The sequence below is a fragment of the Manis pentadactyla genome, chromosome 11 (assembly GCF_030020395.1).
Source record: "Manis pentadactyla isolate mManPen7 chromosome 11, mManPen7.hap1, whole genome shotgun sequence".
Taxonomy (NCBI): domain Eukaryota; kingdom Metazoa; phylum Chordata; class Mammalia; order Pholidota; family Manidae; genus Manis; species Manis pentadactyla.
The window spans coordinates 81,534,032-81,556,860 of NC_080029.1; the positions used below are offsets into that span (position 1 = coordinate 81,534,032).

The window sequence follows — 22,829 nt, forward strand, 5'->3', positions numbered from 1 at the left end:
ACTAAAGTACATGAAACAGCTTTTCTCTTAAGTAGAATGAATACATACTTTGATATTTTATGTACTAATTTACATACAAATATTTGTATCATAGATGGAATAAAGGTATTATACCTAACATCTATTGACCATCTCTGTGAGCCAGGAACTGTTCTGAGTATTTACAACTCTATTAATCCTGGCAAAAATCCTAGGAAGCATATACTATTAAATCTCCCAATTCACAGAGGCAAAAACTGAAGAACAGAGAGTTCAGTTAACTTGCCTAAGGTCACATCGCTGGGAATTACAAAAGATAGCATTTGAAACCTGTCTGTATGACTACAGAATTTAACCTTCCCATTTTTCAGGAATTTAAAAATTGTATAAACTTGAGTTTTTAGAATATAACTATTATGCTGGGATGCAGAGATGAAAGCCACGGTTATAGAGACATTACAAAATAAATCCATTCAACGTGTTTCTGTGTGTTTATGAGGCTCTAAATCCATAACTAGGTTGCATGGAATTTGAGAGCAGGCTTGGCTTGGCTAATTTACTCTCACAATCCTATGATGTTATTTCCATTTCACTTTACAGGAACATTTCTGATCCGATCTCAAAAATATGAAATCATGGACCAAGGAAATAAATCAAGAGTGACAGAATTTATACTGCACAGTCTTTCAGGTTCTCGAGAGCTACAACTTTTCTATTTTGCATTTTTTACACTTTTCTATTTATCCATTGTGCTGGGGAATCTCCTCATTGTGCTCACTGTCATCTCTGAACCTGTACTACACACACCCATGTACTTTTTGCTCAGTAACCTCTCCTTCATTGATGTGTGTCTATCTACCTTTGCCACCCCCAAAATGATTGTTGACTTCCTATTGGAGCACAAAACCATCTCTTTTGAGGGCTGCATGGCTCAGATATTTTTTCTGCATGTCTTTGCTGGTGGTGAAATGATGCTCCTTGTGGCCATGGCATATGATAGATACGTAGCCATATGCCGACCCCTGCACTACGCAGCCATCATGAGCATGTGCAAGTGCACAGGCCTTGTGCTTGGCTGCTGGCTCATCGGGGTTCTGCACTCAGTAAGTCAGCTGGCCTTCACAGTAAACCTTCCATTCTGTGGCCCCAATACAGTGGACAGTTTTTTCTGTGACCTGCCCCTGGTTATCAAACTCGCCTGCACTGATACCTTTACTCTTGAGGTACTGATGTTTTCAGACAGTGGCCTAATGGCCATGAGCTCCTTCATTATCCTGCTGATCTCCTATACAGTCATCCTGGTCACTGTGAGACGGCGCTCCTCAGCGGGCATGGCCAAGGCAAGGGCCACCCTGACTGCCCACATCACTGTGGTGACCCTCTTCTTTGCACCCTGCATCTTCATTTATGCCTGGCCTTTTAGCAACCTCCCAGTGGATAAGGTTCTTTCAATATTTTATACTGTTTTCACCCCTCTCTTAAACCCCTTGATCTACACCTTACGAAATAAAGAGGTAGTGTCAGCCATGAGAAAACTAAGGAGTCGACAAATCAGTACCTGACAGTCTCCCAGCTCTCCCTTGTAATAAATAACAGCCTATAATAAAACCTATAGTAAAAACCAGGTTAGTGTACCTTCCTCTGTGAATTCCTATTATGTCTGAAATATCATAGGACATATTTTCTTCCTTTTTACAGCATTTGCTTTTATACTAGTAAACAAATCATCTTAGATTACAGAAGAATTGGACTCCTGGTCTTTTGCTTAAGAAATCACTCTTATTTGATTCAGACTTTATTATTTATAATAATATTTATAATTTAAATAATTTAAAAATTATTTATAATAATAAAACTTTTTCCTATAAAACGTATCCATCGAATTCATGATTCTGCTGATTAACTTGATAAATATGAAAATGTATGATATACTAAAGTAATGTAAGGTATTTAAATCATATTTTAGAGATTTAGAATAGTACTTAACTTGCACTAATGTTCTAGTCATCATTTACTTGGTATTACAAATTAGAGGTAGGTATTGTCATACATTTTACCATTTCCTTACCATTTTTAGGTGACAGAATGCAGCTTCTGATTATAGACCTCATTCTCTCTGTCTCTGTCTCTGTAAATCTATACAAGCACACACACTGATCTTCCTTGTTATTCAAACTACTTCTCTCTGAACTAAGGAATAGATGGAGGCTTTTTTCTGTGTATAGGGGTGGTACTTCCTTGATCTGATCTCTCACTATAAACCACCCAGATACCGTGACCGAAGAGCAAATATATTACTGTGCAGAACTCATTACATGAACTCAGAAACCAAACAGGTTCATATATTTACATTAATTATGCTATAAATACTAAAACTTAAACTGACAATTAATGTTTTTTCAATCAGTGTATTAAATTAAAGTTCAGAATTGATACTCAAAGCTACTGGTTCAATGACTACACACAAAAATGGATCTCTCTCCATACTTAAGTAAATGGTTTTCACCAACAGTGCTAAATATATTTTTTTACTCTATGTATCTTCTTGACATCTCCAGGTCATGCTGTCTGATCTATACCTACTAATAAAATGTAATTCAGGATACATTTTTTCAAAGCTCTCTAAAAGTACAAAATTGTTTTGACTTTTCAAAAGAATAAGGCTACATTTGCACCCTTACATTTAATATTTAATTCTTACTCATAGTTTAACTCTCAACAATTAGAAAACTGAGAGTCAAATTCATACAAGTTAAGTGAGTTGAAACACATTCATAATCAGCAAGTAGAAGAAATGACACAAGTAACTTCAACTCCTGACTTGTAGTGTTTGAGACAAGCCATAACCCAAAGTCAAGTTATGTTTTTGGAAATGAGAGTGTGGAAGAAATGGTAGTACAGAATACGATTTAATATCCAGTACATTAAAAAAATTTTTTGACTCACTTTTCTCATTCATAACTATCATTCTGCAAGACTCTGTTGATTTCTTTCTGAAATATAAAATTAAAAAAGAAAGCTAATACAAGACTGTGTCATAGGTTGATGGTGATAACAATGATGAAAAAGCCAAACACATATTCAATGGTCACAATATAATTTATAAATTGTATCTTTAATGTCACCTCATTTGGTCCTCACAAAATATCTATAGATCAGAAAAAAAAGATTATGCCTCTATTACTGACAATATTGAAATTTGGGTAATCTGAAAACTTTCCTTATAAAAATACCTGTGAATTCTGGATGTGTTGTTTAAATTAAATGACCTCAGGGGATCTGAAATAATGGAAGCTTTGGGAGAGGAGAGTGGATGGGAAGTGACTGGTGACTGCAGGCCATGAAAATGATGGTCAGTGGTCACTTATTAGGGGGAAATTCTGTCTGTGCAGGAGAGTGGGGCAGAAGGGGGTCTCTTGGATCTGAGACCCTCAGTGAAGGTGTGGACTAGAAGATGGTACTGAGGAGAACAAGGTAAAGACCAAACATTTACTCCCACTGGCCTACTCTATGATAGAAAAATGGCTTCCTCTTGAAAACCATAATCATGGGATTGCCCATATTAAGAGTTTGGAGTTTGGATTTATATTCTGTACAGTCAGAAGAGCTTTAACTTGAAAAATCAACATCAGCTATTGGGAACTTAAGGTCAATTTGGGGCCATCTGAAAAAGCAAAGCCCCAAATGCAAAAACAAAAGCCATGGCCTCAAAACTGGCCACAGGATTTAGACACATGATGTTCAGCTGAACTTGAGTTCGTAATTAAATTCACAAAGCACATGGGGAGCCCATCCACAATGAACAAGAGTTAGCAGACAGAATAAACAGTAGACGAACCTCCTGCTCCCCTCCTAAATCAGTAATAAATCTATTGGATATATATAATGAAGCAAATATGTTTAAAATGATAAATATACAAAGCAAATAAAAAAGGAGAACATATCACTATCATAAAAGAAAAGTATGTTTGCTGATGTTTGCTCATGGGAATAGTAGACACAATTTTCCGTATTCCTCCCACTAAATGTAATAACAATCACAGAACATTATGTATAAAACAAACATTATAACACTCTGAGAGATGCAGAGAAGGTAGACTGGATAGGGATCCAGACATGACACAACATGACAAAAGCAGCCAAAAACTCAGAAACACTGAGAGCAGACAAAACCCCCTAACAAAATGCCCTCCTGCAGCCGAAGGGCCAGGAAAGGCGCAGCCTAGCAAGACAGAAAACTTTTAGAAATAGAAGATACAACTTCTCTCCTTCATCCAAACACCATGAAAAAAGTCTGGTCCCACCTCACCCACACCAAGGCCAGCTGGGTGGCTGAGGCTCCTACTCCTCGCCAGCACATGGCAAGGTGCCCCAATGCCCCCACACCCAAGGAAGTGTCAGAGGAGGCAGAGCAGGGGGCTGAACTTCCATATTTTTCAGACTGTGTTCAGCAGTCCCTCCCACAGCGTGAGGGGGTAGCAGTAACAAGGCGCTCTTATCCCTCCCCGCCAGGGAAGCAGCAACGGAGGCCTCCAGGAGCCAGGGCCCTCACTCCCACCCAGCAGCAGCCACTCCTTCCCCGTGCATGGTAAGAGCACCAGAGCTGGGAGACAGGACTTCTACCCCCACCAGGCAGCAACAAGAGTGTGTTCCTTCTGTCTTCACCTGTCAGAGCAATGTAAAAACATCAGCTAAAACAGGAGGTTTGAATAAGGTTTGGAGCCTTAATATAAAGTATCACTATTGTTGAGATTTCAATTAAAAATCATCATACAAAAAAGTAGGAAAATCTCAACTTGAATGCAAAAAGAAAATCATAGATGCCAACACCGCAGTGATGGAGATGTTAGAATTATCCAACAAATTTTAAAGAAGTCATCCGAAAAATGCTTCAGTGAGCAATTATGAGTCATTTAAAATAAATGAAAAAATAGGAAATCTTAGCAAAGAAATAGAAGATACAAAGAGCCAAATGCAAATTTTCTTAATGACTGAAAAATAAACGCAAAATCCAAGCAAACAAAAAAACAACCAAAATTCAATGATGGGCACAACAGCAGAATGGAGAAGGCAATGAATCAGTGAACTGAAACAGAACAACAGAGTTTACTCATTCTGAACAACAAAGAGAAACAGACTAAACCAACAGCACCCCACTCCCAGCCAGATGGACATAAGTGCTCCCACCTGAAGTATGTGTGTAGGGGAATAAAAACACCAGACTAATTTTAACTTGTTTTGTCATGTATGCATGTTCAAGTTGTAAGGAGAGCTGCTAAAATAAAAATAAAGTAAAAGATTCCTAACGTAGTAGAGGAAACAAAAGTGAGACAAAACTCAATACACTTAATTGAAGGCAAGAACGAAGGAAAAGTAAAAACAAAGCATAAGACATTACAAGTAAATACAAGTAGGAGAGGGATGGGGGAAAAGGATCATAAGAGACAGTGAGGAAGAGGAGAATCGAATGTGACTTAATTTACCAGCTTTTATTTTTGAGGATAAACTTCAATTTTTTAATTCTTACTAAACCATATGACAATAGAAATTTGAAGAAGAAAAAAAAGTAAGAATGTACCAGAAAAACCTAAGAAAAGAAAGTTGATGATAGGCATATTAGGCTAATATCAATCAAAAGGTACTTAGTGCATGAAGTATTACCAGGAAATATTTAGGTGAGATTATATTGTTATAGGAAAGTCTCTCCAGGACTGTGTTACCCTCTTAAACTTGTATATATAGCTAATGACATAGCCTCAACATGTATAAAATGTGTAAAGAATTAGAAGGAAAAAGCAGGAAATCCACAATCATCAGAGATTTCAACAAATGTATCAAGCAGCAAAATTTGCTGCTTCTATAGAGTTGAAACACAATAGACTACATCTAACGTGTGGGAGAAATACATTGCATTGTTATAGTTCATTTCCCATAGGTAGGCATACTTCAGACTGAACAAAGTTAGCCTGGGTTCTGTGAATAAGAAAAACAGCTACTGTTAAAAACAGGCATTTCACAGAAGAAACCTAAATTGACAAGCTACTGATCACTAACAGCCAAGGAAAAGCCAGTAACAATCACAATAGTATTATTTTTTACCAATTAAGAATTGGTAAAAATCAATATATTTTACATAATCAAGTGTTGGCAAGCATGTAGAACAATAGGAGCTTTTGATATGCAGTTGACAGAAGTGTGTACCACTATGGATCAAATTAGAAGGAGAAACCACCAGCAGGTTAAAAAGTTTAGTATAAAGAAGTATTAACTATAATAAAAGAGTAACTATATGAAGTCTCTCTGTTGCCCAGGGCAGAGGGAGAGTACCCAAGGAAGGACAGTCTTGACAGGGACTCAAACACATTGGAGAAGGAGGCTCATTTCACCTGTTAGTAAAGAAGTTCACTGGTTTGGCTAGGTTGGAGCCGGTCCCCCACAGTTGGGAGAGCAGTAGGACACCCCTGTGCAGGTGGTGGGGTGGCAGGTGATCAGAGACCAGTGGGGTGTGCCTGCAAAGGGAGTCCAGGTGCTGGCACGGCAGGAGCCTTTCACACAGGACTGTGGGAAGGTTACTGACAGACTGTGGCTTCCAGGTCACGTTTGGGTCTCTGGGTTATGCTCCATTGCATGTTCTCATGCTTACACCACTGATCCCTGTCCATGCCTAAACTAGCAGGAAAATCTTTACCTCTGGCAACGGACTTCCAGTTCCCTCCTGTGAGAAAGGTTAACATCAATGCTCACTTTCAAGGAGAAATACGTAAAGGAATTCTGTTGTTCATCAGAGAGCATATAATGAGGTGTGAATTCAGAACTGAGAAGCAAAAAACTAAGTGCAGACACATTAAACCATTTTTTTTTTTTTTTTAATAATTATTTTTTATTGAAGGGTAGTTGACACACAGTATTACATTACATGAGTTTCAAGTGTACAACACAGTGGTAGAACATTTATATACATAATTCTAGGTTCCAGCTATCACCCTACCAGGCTGTTACAATATCTTGACTATATTCCTTATGCTATACCTTACATCCCGGTTACTAATTTATTTTACCATTGGAAGTCTGTCCTTTTTTTTTTTTTTTTTGTGAGGGCATCTCTCATATTTATTGATCAAATGGTTGTTAACGACAATAAAATTCTGTATAGGGGAGTCAATGCTCAATGCACAATCATTATTCCACCCCAAGCCTAATTTTTGTCAGTCTCCAATCTTCTGAGGCATAACAAACAAGTTTTTACATGTAGAACAAATTCTTACATAATGAATAAGTTACATAGTGAACAGTACAAGGGCAGTCATCACAGAAACTTTCGGTTTTGCTCATGCATTATGAACTATAAACAGTCAGTTCAAATATGAATACTCATTTGGTTTTTATACTTGATTTATATGTGGATACCACATTTCTCTCTTTATTATTATTATTTTTAATAAAATGCTGAAGTGGTAGGTAGATACAAGATAAAGGTAGAAAACATAGTTTAGTGTTGTAAGAGAGCACATGTAGATGATCAGGTGTGTGCCTGTAGACTATGTGTTAATCCAAGCTAGACCAGGGCAATAAAACATCCACGTATGCAGAAGATTTCTCTCAGAACGGGGGGGTGAGGTTCTAAGCCTCACCTCTGTTGATCCCCAATTTCTCACCTGATGGCCCCCCTGCGACTGTGCCTGTCTTAGGTTGTTCCTCCCTTGAGGAATCTTACCCGTCTCTGGCTAACCAGTCATCTTCCGGGGCCATACAGGGAAATGTGAAGTTGGTAAGTGAGAGAGAAGCCTTATTGTTTGAAAAAGTTAGCTTTTTACTTCTTTGCATATTTATGCCCTGTGGCTTCTATGCCCAGCATTTGTCTTGAGGTATCTTTACCACTTGGAAGAATTATGATACTCGGTAAATTTGATATGAGGCACGAATTCTATTTAAGGGTTGTAATTAGGAAGGAAGAAGAAAAGCTATAGAAGTAGCAGGCGGAAGAAAACTTGGGAAGATTGATTATTTCTTTGATATATCTTCTTGTAGAGTAACTTCAGCATGTATAGGTTTTAAGCTACTACTTAAATTGCACACACACATTAACATAATAGAAGCACATTAAACCATTTTTGTAGGATAATCTGAAAATATAATGTTGAAGATTTGTATTCTTTATTACTTGGCAATTATTCTCCTAAAAATACATTCGGGAGATCTCTAGCACATATTTGCTCACACTAATGTTCTTTTTTTAAAAAAATTTTTTTATTAAGCTATGATTGATACACACTCTTATGAAGGTTTCACATGAAAAACCAATGTGGTTACTACATTTACCCATATTATCAAGTCCCCACCCATGCCCCAATGCAGTCACTGTCCATTAGTGCGGCAAGATACCACAGATCCACTATGTGCCTTCTCTGTGCTACACTGTTCTCCCCATGATCCCCCATGGTTTGGTAGACCATGTGTACTGAACATAATACCCCTCAATCCCCTTCTCCCTCCCTCCCCATCTGCCCTCCTACACCCCTCCCCTTTGGTAACCACTAGATCAGTCTTGGAGTCTCTGAGTCTGCTGCTATTTTGTTCCCTCAGTTTTGCTTCATTGTTATACTCCACAAATGAGGGAAATCATTTGGCACTTGTCTTTCTCTGCCTGGTTTATTTCACTGAACATAATGTCCTCCAGCTCCATCCATGTTGTTGCAAATGGTAGGATTTGTTTCTTTCTTATGGCCGGATAGTATTCCATTGTGTATGTGTACCACATCTTCTTTATCCATTCATCTACTGATGGACACTTAGGTTGCTTCCATATCTTGGCTATTGTAAAAAAGTGCTGCAATAAACACAGGGGTGCATGTGTCTTTTTGAATCTGAGAAGTTGTATTCTTTGGGTAAATTCCAAGGAGTGGGATTCCCAGGCCAAATGGTATTTCTATTTTGAATTTTTTGAGGAACCTCCATATTGATTTCCACAATGGTTGAACTAGCTTGCATTCCCACCAGCAGTGTAGGAGGGTTCCCCTTTCTCCACATCCTCACCAGCATTTATTGTTCTAAGGCTTTTCGATGTTGGCCATCCTTACTGGTGTGAGGTGCTATCTCATTGTGGTTTTAATTTGCATTTCTCTGATGATTAGTGATGTGGAGCATCTTTTCATGTGTCTGTTGGCCATCCAAATTTCTCCTTTGGAGAACTGTCTTTTCATATCCTCTGCCCATTTGTTAATCAGGTTATTTGCTTTTTGGGTGTTGAGGCGTGTAAGTTCTTTATATATTTTGGATGTTAACCCTTTGTCGGATATGTCATTTACAAATATATTCTCCCATACTGTAGGATGCCTTTTGGATCTGTTGATGGTGTCCTTTGCTGTACAGAAACTTCTTAGTTTGATGTAGTCCCATGAGTTCTTTTTTGCTTTTGTTTCCCTTGCTCAAGGAGATGCATTCAGGAAGAAGTTGCTCATGCTTATATTCAGTTGTTTGCCTATGTTGTCTTCTAAGAGTTATATGGTTTCATGACTTACATTCAGGTCTTTAATCCATTTCTAGTTTACTTTTGTGTATGGGGTTAAACAATAATCCAGTTTCATTCTCTTGTATGTAACTGTCCAGTTCTGCCAACAGCAGCTGTTGAAGAGGCTGTCATTTCCCCATTGTATGTCCATGGCACCTTTATCATATATTAATTGACTATATATTGATGGGTTTATATCAGGGTTCTCTAGTCTCTTCCATTGGTCTATGGGTCTGTTCTTGTGCCAGTACCAAATTGTCTTAATCACTGTGGCTTTGTAGTAGAGCTTGAAGTTGGGGAGCATAATCCCCCCTGCTTTATTCTTCCTTCTCATAATTGCTTTGACTATTTGAGATCTTTTGTGGTTCCATATGAATTTTAGAATGATTTTCTCTAGTTCGTTGAATAATGCTATTGGTATTTTGATAGTAATTATGCTGAATCTATAGATTGCTTTAGACAGGATGGCCATTTTGACAATATTAATTCTTCCTATCCATGAGCATGGGATGTGTTTCCATTGATTCGTATCTTCTTTAATTTCTCTGAGTGTCTTGTAATTTTCAGAGTATAGGTCTTTGACACTAATGTTCATTTTAACATTGTTCATAATAGCAAGAATTGGAAAAAACTCAGGGGTCTTCATGAAAAACTGACAAATAATGTATTCAAACAATGAGGAAATTGAAGCATCAAAATGAACTAACAAAACTATTCATATTGCTGTTGGTCACTATTCCCAGCAAACTATTGAGTGGAACAGAGCAAATTGAAAAGAATTAAATATACATGCAAATACAGGCTGTGTATTTCTTCACAAATACATCCCTATGTAGTAAAACCATATAAAAAAGTTGTGGAAATTTTAAATACCAAACTCAGTGTATGGGTTAACTCTGGAAAATTTGTTCGTGCTGTTATATGATGCTTCAATTAACAATTGTACAAGAGGGAAAAAAATCTTTTCTCTCTCTTCCACATCTTAAGTTTATTGGGTAGGGCCCTGTAAAATATACAAAAGACAGATTAACAAGATTAACAAGAAAAAACCAACAGAAATTTATCAAGATACATTGCACATACTCATGGGAACACTCATAAATGAATAACTCAAGGGGTGGTTAGAACTTGGGCTTATACAGTATGTTAAAAGAACAATAAATTTTAAAATAGTGACAAGACAAAGGAAAAGACTGAGTTTTCAGGACAATCAGGGTACCAGTTAGGATACGGGTTGTCTTAATCACTGTGACTTTGTAGTAGAGCTTGAAGTTGAGAAGCAACTTATATATGGAAATATATATGGGGAGCAAATATATGGAAAGATGCATATATATATATATGTATATATATATATATGCATTAATGAAAGATAAAAATATTAGTCCTTTAGTAAAGTTTGTTACATACAGTTTTTGGTGCCCTCTTTGGGCTGATAAGGATCTAGAGTTGTCCCTGGTGATAAAAGTCTGTCTTCCTGGTAGAGATGGGATGGAGAATGCCTTTATAAATTTCTGTCTGGCTCTCAGGCAAATAGAGGGAGGGCTGAGAGTCTTTTTTGTATTTCCTTGTTCTCAATTGCCTTCAACTCAAAATGGTCCTTATGCCTAAGTGGCATATTTTGGGGTGGCCCAACATTTTATTCTTAATAAAAATAAAGGAAATATGGCAAATATTTAAGATTTGACAAAGTTGAACATTGTATACAAAGATATTCATTTAACAGTTCCCTTTCACTATACTTGAAGTATTAAAAATCATCTTATACAAGGGTAAATTGAGGCTCAGAGAGTTGTGATTTGTCCAATAACTTATTCTTAGTTTTTAATAGAGCTGATAAAAAAGAATCCATGTCTTCTAAGTTCTAATTAGTTATGTTTTCCTACATATTACCACTGGCGCAAGTAGAGAGGACCCAGCATGTCCTTCCATTCCCAAGCCAATGCATTTAGGCAAGGGAATGTACTACTTTATACATTTTCCCTAGAGGAGCAGGCTCAACTGTACAGAATTCACGGAAGATACTTTATCTTGCGTACCTCCCAAGGGCTGACTGACACTTCCTTTTTCTCCTGTGGTCCTAGGGTCGTCATTGTGATTGTCAACAGTGTGGAATTTATTTACTTTGTTCCAAAGGGAACATGTAGTGGGAGGTATTCATAATCCCCATCGGAAGATGAACCGTGGCTATCTATTACTAAATCTCCAAAGCTTCAATTGGTCAATTAGATGAAACAATGGTACTACTCCAATTTGATACAAAAAAAGGGCATCTATAAATATCACTATGTGGAAGAGATTAATTCCACAACAGAAAAACTGAAGAAATTAATTTACAGCTCTGATATGCATTATATCAGGTAAGTTATATCTGAAAAAGATATACATTAAAAATAGCTTGTGTCTAGCTATGTGTTCACTCATTACATTGTGCCTTAGAGAGGATCTATAAATGGGAGAAAAAATGTATTAGAAGTAAAAAAATGAGTCAAGATGAGGTTGTTCATGTGTCAGCATGACTGGGAGAACTGAGAAATTATGTAAAAAAGAGAAATATTCTTGAGAGGTTCTGACAAACTGTGATTGTACTTAAGAAAAATCCATTAGGACACTCTCACTATCACCTAACCAAATTAAATAAACATACAAGTCAAGAGTATATCTTTCTTTGTGGATACATGCCTATATAGGAGAACTATTAGAAAAGTATGGTAATGTTAAATACCAAACTCAGTAAATGTTTATAGTTGTGCATCTTTGCATTAATGACTTATGCAATGATTAAATTATTAATGATGAAAGTGAATGAGACAGGATAAATTTAACTCTCTAGAATTAGAGTGAAAATTTCTTCTTTTTAAAGTATCTCATTTCTATCAATTTTTAAAAGCTGGTAAAATATAGTTCTAATACAACAAATAAAGTATTTTCTCTATGCTGCAATTCAAAAGGATTATTTTATTCCTTTTGCATTTTGTGGTTTGATTATTGGCACTGGTTTTAATGACAATATGAGCTTATATTACTAATGAGATGAAATATTTTTGTCCTATGTAGAGATGAAGGTTATAAAGGTGGTTTATGGTCTGGCAAGTTTGAGACCATTCACTGGGAAGGCCTCTGTGCACAGGAAGATTAGAAGGTAGAAATGTTGAGTAAATGACAGATATTAAGTGAAACATATTTCAATTAACACTAAAACACATTTACAGAGAATATTCCATGCACATCTTTATACCAAATCCTGTGACTGATATATAAGAAGCACAAAAATGCAAGAAGCTGTTGATATGGCCGGGAAAGAATATCCACATAAAAAATCTTACCTTCAGAGAGCACATAACATATATACAAGCAAAGGACTACAGCAAAATTGGAAAAAAGAGAAAATTCAACTTCAGCCTCTGAGAAGGGTTTTAGGGAGATGGCATTTGCATTGGAATAGATTATCTGTGAATCACATGAGAAAATGAAAATACAGTGCTTACCAGCCTAGTAAATGTACATTTAAATCAATAATCCTTTTAAATTGCAGCATAGAGAAAATACTTTACTTGTATTAGAACTATATTTTGTTTACCAACTTTTAAAAATTGATAGAAATGAGATACTTTAAAGAGAAGAAATTTTCACTCTAATTCTAGAGAGTTAAATTTATCCTGTCTCATTTGCTTTAATCATTAATCATTGCATAACTCATTAATGCAAAGATACACAACTATCTGTCTATCTATCTATCTCCCTATCTATCTATATCTATCTATCTATCTTTGGTTTTTGCTAGAGAGCAGTGTACAGTATAGGTAAACCAGACCATATATGCTTGGCTGTCATGCTAAGGACTTTCAATTTTATTTTTTATTTTTTATTTAAGTTGTGATACGATGTTAAAAGTGAGTGAGGTCCAGGAAACAGTAAGGTTTACAACCTGAGAGAATAATAGTGACAGTTACATAGAAAGAAAAGTTTAAAGGGAAAAAGAGCTGAGTTGTGACTTGAGATCTAAAATGGCTATGTAGCATTCACAACCATAAAACTTGGTCAGTAACATGCTTGGAATACTGGAGTGTGGTGAGAAATGGCGCTGCAAAGTTAAAGGTCATCACACAGAAGTGATAATTGATGCCAGAGAGCTGAATGGAATGCCCAAGGAAGGCAGAGAACACATGGGAGAGAGGAAGAAAGACTCATAAGGATACAAAGTGAGACCTAAAAAGAATTCAAGATGTGCAGAAGTGGGAAGAAGAAATTTGGCTAGGTTCTTTGGAGAAATCTTGTAAGGCTGTGTATGGATGACAGAGATAATATTAAAAATTCTGAGATGAAAAACTAGGAGTTATTTCACTTAAGAGTACAGGAAAATTAGCTATTATAATTTTGAGGACATGATAAAAAAGTTTCCTTACTGTGGCAGCAAAAGGCATGGCTGAATGTGGCATGGTCTGAAAATATGGAAAGGAACTAGAATGGTAACACAGATCTTTCAAGAAATTTATTGTAAAAAAGAATAAATTAAGGGGTAAAAAACAACTAAAGAAGGTAGAAGAATTTAGGTTGTTTTTTTTTTTCTCTGATGAGTCAGACTAAGCACTTTGTCAGTAGATGCAAAGTTAAATAAGAGAGGGAGAGACTAAAATGCAAGCTAAAGATAGCTTAACTCAGTGGCCTTGACTCTCACCCCACCTGACACTGGTAATGTCTAGATATTTGGTTGCCACACTTGGGAAGAAAGTGCTATTGGCATCTATTGGGTAAGCCACGGATGCTACTAAACATCTTAAGTGCACAGGCCGTCTCTGTAACAAGGATTATCCAACCCCAAATGTCAATAGTGCCCTAGTTGAGAAAAACTGGCTTAACTGAAGAACAAATATTTCACAGTAGTTGGAAATACTAGAATCAAGAGCATGTATTTTCAATTTTAGCATAATGTAAATGGTATGGGTTTCATATCATGAAACTGAACCTAAAAGACTATGATGTAGTATCAGAGAGATGAACTCTGGAGCCAAAGGTCAAGGTTCAAAACCTAGCTAGTTGACTTTCCAGCTATGTAACTCTACAGAAGTTACTCATCATCTCTGTGATTCTGCTTGTGAACCAGGTTTAATGAGGGTGTTTACCATGGACTATGATAGGAAGATTCAATTAATATACATAAAGTGCTTAAAGAACAGTGCCTGGCACTTTGCTGGTAAATTAGCAAGTGCCTGGTACTTAGTAAATGTTAAACATTACTTTTATTATCTGATTTCAAATCCCCGCTAAGATTAGGCAGCCCTTACTGTCTGCCTAGAGATTACTAAACCTGCCAGAGCCTTGGTTTTCTCTTCTGAAGTTCAGGAGTAATAATGCTTTCCCCTCAGGTCTGTCATAAAGATCACTTGATACAAGACGAATGCAAACAACTAACTCAGCAGATACTACCAGCAGGGTCTTGACAAATCCAAGCTTTCTTTTCCATTCTCTTTCAGATTTTAGTATTATTCATCAGTCACTAAAAATCTACCACATTCTTTTATTTATATATATTACATTCATATAATAACCATTTTATTAGGTTGAATTCATCATTTTACATAACAAGTTCATAAACTTGAACAAGAATAACTTCATTTTAGAAATGAGGAAACAGAGTCAGACACAGGATAAGGTATTGAGAATCTTCTCAATTATAGCTCCCTTATATATATTATAAACACTGATTCATTGTTGCTAAAGCATTGATTTAATTTTTATGGGTCATCTTAAATTTTTGCTCTGACTCCAAAGTCCACTTGGAAATACCTAATGCAGAATGTGGACCAAGATGTGGCATATCCAAAATGTGGAACAGTGAAATGTTTCTCTGAACATTCTTCCCGTGAGTAAATGGAACCATTCTCCACTTGACAGCTTCCCTGTGGGGACTGCAATTACACTGTAGGGTCAGACAACTTTCCCCTTCTTCCTTTCTAGGTTATTTGACTGGATGATTAATTGAGTTGACATACAACAGATTAACAGGAGAAAAACAAATTTAATTTTGTATATCTGGGAGCCCAATAAAAAATATGAGACTCAAAGAAGTGACCAAAGCAGGAAGTTTTTATGCCTTTTAGACAAAGGAACAACAAATTTGTGAAGAACTGAGAAGACAAAGGGTTTGGGGTTAGGGTAGTAAATGAGTGAAGAAGTAACAAGGTTTGTTTATATAGCCTCCTCAGCTGTAAATTCCTTATCTCTAGTGATATCTTCTTTTCTCTTGGTGTAAGGAATGCACCTTTTGCATGGGAGATTTATCACTTGGGGAACAAAGGAGGGACAGAGTGTCCTTCTTGCACTGGCTGTTTCTCAAGTAAATGTAATTCAAAATAATCAGTATGTCAATGTGCCATATTTTGGAATGGCATATTCTGCTCCCCTTCAACATCCACCTAAGTGAGAGGGTATGTTGATCAAAGGATACAACGTTTTAGATATGCAGGATGAACAAGTTCTGGAGATCTAATGTACAGCATGGTGACTATAGTTAATAGATGACTGTATACTTGGAGTTTGCTAAGAGAGTAGATCTTCATTGTTTGCACGAAAAAAAAAAACAAAGGTAACTATGTGGTAATAGATATGTTAGTTAGCTTGATTGTGGTAATCGTTTCACATTGTATATGTAAATCAAAACATCACATTGCTTACCTTAAATATATGTAATTTTTAAATAATTTGTATTGTGGTTTATTGAGTTTCCAACATTTACATCAACTAATGAACAAAGAGAAGATCTAATTATGATTATGCAACAGAATAATATATGTAATTTTTATATGTCAAATATTATGTCAACAAAGCTGAGGGGAAAAACGAGAGGTGAGGGTTGTTTCCTAGGACATAGGCAGTCTTTGGCTTCTTGTATGAAATGAGTAAGCAGTAGAAGATGTTTGTGCCCTTGCATGGGGCTAGGATGACATCACACTCTTAGGTTCCTTACTAAAAACTGTGGTCCAATTAATTGTCAAAGCTAATACAATTTCCTAAAATAGAACTCATTGAATATTTTCACAGTTCAATGAAATTAGATTTATATAGTAGAGCTATATTTTTACAGGAAGAAATGAGATGCAAATTTGAAATAACTATTAGGATTATTCTGATTCCAAATAAAACATATTTTTAGGGGCATGGGACATTTACAACTTCATCATTTTATTTCCCCATGCAAAAATAAATCCTAAAACAATGATTCTTTCATTAATTATAAAGCTGTATTAGCAAGGTCATGGAGAACAATAAGCAGGGGAACACAAGTTTGGCTTAAATCTATTTTTTTCCATCTTCCCCCCTCTCAGTTTTATTGAGAATAATTGACATACATTACTGTATAAGTTTAAGGTGTACAGTATGTTGATTTGATTTACATATATTGCAATATGATTACCACAATAGTTTTAAATCCATCATTTCATGTAGATTCAATAAAAAAAGATCCTTGTGATGAAAACTCTTAGGATCTACTCTCTGAACAAATTTCTGGCCTAAACCTAATAATTTTGATGGGCAAAGAAAATGGAAAATTATGGTAGGTACTAACTATGTGCTAAATAATCAAGCAAAAGTGAGTTTTAGATAATTAAGGTAAAGTTATAGTATGAATTTAAAGAAGAAATCCAGATGAATGATTGACAAACTGAGTTGTTAACTATAGACCTGGATAATATATATTTAACAGTATTTCCTTAGTAGGAATTGTCTAAGTTAATTGTTTAAATATGATTCCTGCAATAGCAGTAAGGCAAAAAATTTTTGTTAATATGGGGACATTTATCATATTAACAGTGTCTATTAAATTACAATTACTTTGATAGAAGAATGTTATGAGTTATCATCTTTAAACTTTAAAACCTGTAAAGGTGGGTTTCTCCCCTTTTTGAGATACTGAATTAAAGCTCCGGAAAGATAGTCTAAAGTGAAACAGTGTGACTTTACACCACACAATAAACATCAAGCCATGCATATCCTTGGAGAGTTAAAGAGAATGTGTACTTAAGGATTTAGTACAATTAATGATTGAAAATGACCACAATACAAACAGATCTAAATTATTTCTGCCAATCCACAAGGCCTGAAGAGTTGGTTTTAAGTCACTCTTTTAGTTTTGTGACCATGATTCAGTTCACAGGTGATCTTATTTACTACTGTGTAACAATTTAAACTATCCAAAAGATCAGTTCTAATGAGACTGATAAAATTATTCGGCATTGTTTAGACATGATCATAAGCTCCTTCTTACTCTCCAGATACATTATCATATTCTTTCAAAATTGTTTATTCAGCAAATACACATTACATCTGGGATCTCAGAATCCTTCATGTCAGAGTGTCCTTAGTTCGTAATTTTAATGCCTTCTTATTTCTCCTCCCTTAGGAGTGTTTCAGAGCAAGTCTGCAGCCTGAATCCATGGATAAGGTCAATTCTTCAGTGGTGTCTGAGTTTGTGTTGCTGGGACTCTCTAGTTCTCAGGAACTCCAGCTTTTCTTTTTTGTTTTCTTCTCGGTATTGTATGTGGTCATTGTGCTGGGAAACCTTCTCATCATCATCACAGTGACTTCTGATAACAGCCTGCACTCCCCCATGTACTTTCTCCTGGGAAACCTCTCCTTGGTGGACATCTGTCAGGCTTCTTTCGCCACCCCTAAGATGATTGCAGATTTTCTGAGTGAACACAAGACCATCTCCTTCAGTGGCTGCTTAGCCCAGATTTTTTTCATTCACCTTTTTACTGGAGGAGAGATGGTGCTACTTGTCTCCATGGCCTATGACAGATATGTAGCCATATGCAAACCCCTACACTATGTAGTCATCATGAGCCGAAGGATGTGCACAATCCTGGTTATGATCTCCTGGACTGTGGGCTTCGTGCACACATTAAGCCAGTTATCATTTACCGTGAACCTGCCGTTTTGCGGACCTAATGTAGTAGACAGCTTTTTTTGTGACCTTCCTCGACTGACCAAACTTGCCTGCCTGGACTCTTACATCATTGAAATACTAATTGTAGTCAACAGTGGAATTCTTTCCCTAAGCACTTTCTCTTTCTTGGTTGGCTCTTACATCATTATTCTTGTCACTGTCTGGTTTAAGTCATCCACTGCAATGGCCAAGACGTTTTCTACACTGGCTGCCCATATCACTGTGGTTATGTTATTCTTTGGACCTTGCATCTTCATCTATGTGTGGCCCTTTACCACTTACCCTGTGGATAAAATTCTTGCTATATTTTACACCATTTTCACCCCCATTCTAAACCCCATTATTTACACACTGAGGAACAGGGATATGAAGGCTGCCATGAGGAAGATTGTGACTTATTACCTGAGGCCCAAGAAAATTTCTGAAATGCCACTAGTAGTGAGGAATTCCCTTTATTAATATACAATTATTTCAACTTCCTCAAATCAGTACTCTGTCTATTAAAAATCTTCCATGTGTTCTTGTGGCATGTCTCAACTGTGGTGAAAGTAATGAAGACAATGATATGGACAGTATTCAATGGATATTAAAAAGTATTTTCCTAGATATCACCTAAGCAAAAGTTAAATACCAGAAAACTTGAAAAAACTATGTCATGATTATTGGTTCTGGAAATAAAGTATGGAATGGCTATCTATGGACACTATCAATGCATACACTGTTTTAGTTACAGGTAAATAAGAATATGATGGAAAAAAATTCAGTACCTGATTCTTTGGTGGGCATAAGCTGTTTTTCTGATCTTATGAGTTTCCTAATTTATACGCCTGAAAAATCAACCATCTATCTATCTATCTAATAGTAATTAAGAATTTAACTATGAAACTGAATTTTCCCAACCAGGGGATAGACACTCTACTGATTTAAGACAAATGCATACACTTAAGTCGAGATACTTAAATTATGAGATCCCTCCCCCAACATCAATTACACCTATCTCATGTTATTTTCCAATAACTAACAATACTTTAAAATATGGAATTATACATAATCAGGAGCTGGCATTTCAAATCTTTCATCTAATGTGATTTCTCTGATCAGTTAATTTCAGTTTACTCTGAAATTATGGGTTGTAGAAGAGAATTTTTAAAGCTGAACTATTTCAATGCCAACTTTTTAGTCTGCGTTCTGAGTAGCTGTGCAGCCCTCTTTGCATTTGGACCAAACATGGAGTTCTTAGTGAAAGTGAGTCAATGTTAAACATACATCCCAACTGCAACCTGGTTCCCACAGGACTCCTGGATCTCTACCCTGGACTCTAGGGACCATTAAGGGATTTATTAATGTTGATTAGAGTTTTTAAGTTTATTTTCCTAAATCTCTCAATTCATAAAAGGTAATTCTCCTTTATACCATGAAAACACTAGTCTTGCTCTTTGTTGTTTTCCTTTTTATCTTCTCAATTTCAGCTAATTTTTTCTGAATCCATCCCTAATAGAGCCATCATTAAGTAAAGTATTAAGAAACCTTGGGAATTTCCTCTTCTCCCATCCCACCCAAATTTTACTCTCTCCACAGCATTCTAGCTCTTCTGAGACCTGATACTTTTTGCTCTTTTCTACTTTCAAAATCTACCTTTCAGTAAGGGCTGCATAACAGTAATTTATACATCAGTGTAAACATAAATCCATATTACCTCTTCCAGGAATTTGTACTTATTTCTTTCTTTCCAATTTTAGGATACAATTTTATTAAGAGTAAGTGAAGAGAGTTGGCAGTTTAGATCTAGACTAGGGACAAGCAGCAGTGATCTTACCAATGTTCTCGGACTTAACACTACGTAGGCTGCCTCTCACTGTGTTCAGAGAGGGAGGCCCAGCCTTACCATTCTTCTTGAATGAAGGACTATGTACTGTATGACTTTCTCCTAATCAGCCTAGAGCATCAAAGCATAAGGGAAGTAGGATTCATTAAAAAGTTTATTAATTCCATCCGTTTTTTTGGTTAATGCTAGGTGACTCAATTACAGTAGCATGAGACTGAACTTTTTTCTAAGTGTTTTATGAAATGGTTACATTAAATCCAATCGACAATGAGAATCAATATGCTAAGAAATTCAGACATTATGTAATCTGGTTAACTGTATTAGTTATTAGCTACTCAAGTACTCATGATATTCTTTGCCTCAGAGATTCTTTTGAAAATATTATTTTCATAGCACTCCTTCCCAAACAACAGCATAAACATTTAAACATAAGATTGTTATATACTATTTATTATATACTATATAACATAAGATTGTTATATACTATTTATTACATATTATTATATACTATTTAAAGTAATTTGTTTCATGTAAGTCAAATATAAACATAAGTTTAAAATATTTCCTTTTTTACTTTTAGGATTTTTATGTAAAATTGATAAATCTTGCACAATTAATTTTACTTTTGTTCAGTTGTATATTTTAATATGAAGGCAGTTGATTTTTAGTTTGAATAAAATGACTTTGTAAAGTGATCTCTGACATGGAAACATATGCTATCTATGATATTGAATTAATCTTAAATTGAAAAGATAAATCTGCTTGTCACCTTTACCCTGCAGCTTTAAAGAACCTTACCATGCCAGAAGCTGCACCATGTTATGTTACTACATTTGAGTGTCATACATTCAGTAATAAAAACAAATACATAAAACCAAGAATTCATAGACCTTAACAAACTTTTTCCCATAAAATATTTCAAATTACTCCAGTTGAAATGAAACAGAATGTCATTCACAACACTAAAACCAATGCATTTCAAACTTACTTTCTATCTAAAGGAAACTGTTCAAGGTAAATAGCATTGTGTTTCAGTTAGAAATGAGACATTATGCACAGTAGAATACCCTGTTATATTTTGTTTAAAATAAAACAAATCCTAATATAAATTGGTAATAAACTTTTTTATACAGACATTTCAAACTAATATGATATGAAAAAACCTTTTCCATCTGGTTCACAGATCTCTGTAGGTTTTTCCTGTACCACTAAGAAGCCAACAGAGAAATACATTTAACTGTAAAAATATGGCAGGAGGAGAAATGAAAATTTTAGTAAATGTAAAAATAACTTTTGAGCTGCCTGTCAGAAGAGTTGGATTTGAACATTAACTGCTTTACTATTGTGTGACCTTGAGCAGACTACTTGCTTTTAATAAGGTCATCATCTCTAAAATTCTTCAATTCCTATCCATTACTGTTAGAATAAAGGAGGGAAAAAAAAAACTTTCTTTAACCCAGTTAATAAGGCTCTGTATAATATGGTTTCTTACTTACACCACCATGCTAACCATACCCTTATTTGATTAATATATTTTTCCCAGATTGAACTAAACTCCATGAGAATAGAGACTTTGTCTATGTAAAGGAACATATTCCTAAAGTTTTTTTGCTAACTTGAATATTTAAAAATGATGAGAAGAGATGCTACCAAAAGCCAGGGCAGACTTGTTTCCTCAGCCTTCAGAATGTAAGTTATATCTGCTCTGTGTCTGAGCTAAGTGGATGAGCAATACCTTAGAAAAAGAACAGAAACTTAATGCTTATCTCAGAAGCTATTTAAAGGAGCTGATGTGCGGTAACAGAATCTAGGGAGAGATGATACGGCCTGGGGAAAGTGTACCTCAAGATGCTAGCTTAGGGTAAAAGGTGAAGAAACTTCAGTTCCCCTAAAGTCTAAACAACTGGCAATAATTCAAGTTAGCCATAGGGTAACGGAAAGCCTCAGGAGTACAATTTCCCAGAATGCAGAGCAACAGAGGCCTCCAGGAGAGACAGACTAAGCGATTGCAAAGGTACTTCAGGGTGGTCTTGAGTCAAGTTCAAATATTTCACCATAGGTATTTTACTGTTTTGACAAAAATTGTATTTCACCATAACACTTTTTTCTGGAGAAGATCTTGCTGCACAATATGCTGTATTTTCAATATCCTGAAATCCTTACATACATTATCTTGGGACCAAATACATGAAGGATACCACAAAGGGACTGAAATCCCAACAAAAAGTTGAAGAAAACCTCTCAACTCTGTCTTGTGATAGAGTTCTCACAGTTAAAAAAAATACATCAGTTATTACCTAGGGCCCCTGAAATATTTAGAGTTGGTCCATTTCTATAGTAGCTCCCTGTTTCATCACAGTATAGTTCTATCAAACTTAATGGTCACGACAATCCATACATTATACTAATCCACTGCACCGAAGGCATACAGGATTGAACCTGTGAGCAGAAAGCAACATAAAAGAGGGTAAGAGACAATCCCTATAATATTTTAGGGACCTGCCAAATCATTCAGGCTTTAAGGGTTCCAATGCTCTAGAGCAGGCTACATAATTACCCATAACGTATAA

At 35.9% G+C, this 22,829-nt stretch overlaps 2 protein-coding genes across 2 annotated transcripts; both read left to right on the plus strand.

Moving 5' to 3' along the window:
* Window positions 1-614: 614 nt before the first annotated feature.
* LOC118909880 (olfactory receptor 4K15-like) lies at window positions 615-1,541 on the plus strand. The gene has a single exon (XM_036880655.2). It carries the CDS (start codon window positions 615-617, stop codon window positions 1,539-1,541), a length of 927 nt encoding a protein of 308 aa, XP_036736550.2.
* A 16,377-nt stretch (window positions 1,542-17,918) lies between these two features.
* LOC118909852 (olfactory receptor 4K5) lies at window positions 17,919-18,893 on the plus strand. The gene has a single exon (XM_036880617.2). It carries the CDS (start codon window positions 17,922-17,924, stop codon window positions 18,891-18,893), a length of 972 nt encoding a protein of 323 aa, XP_036736512.2. The 5' UTR covers window positions 17,919-17,921.
* Window positions 18,894-22,829: the final 3,936 nt, after the last annotated feature.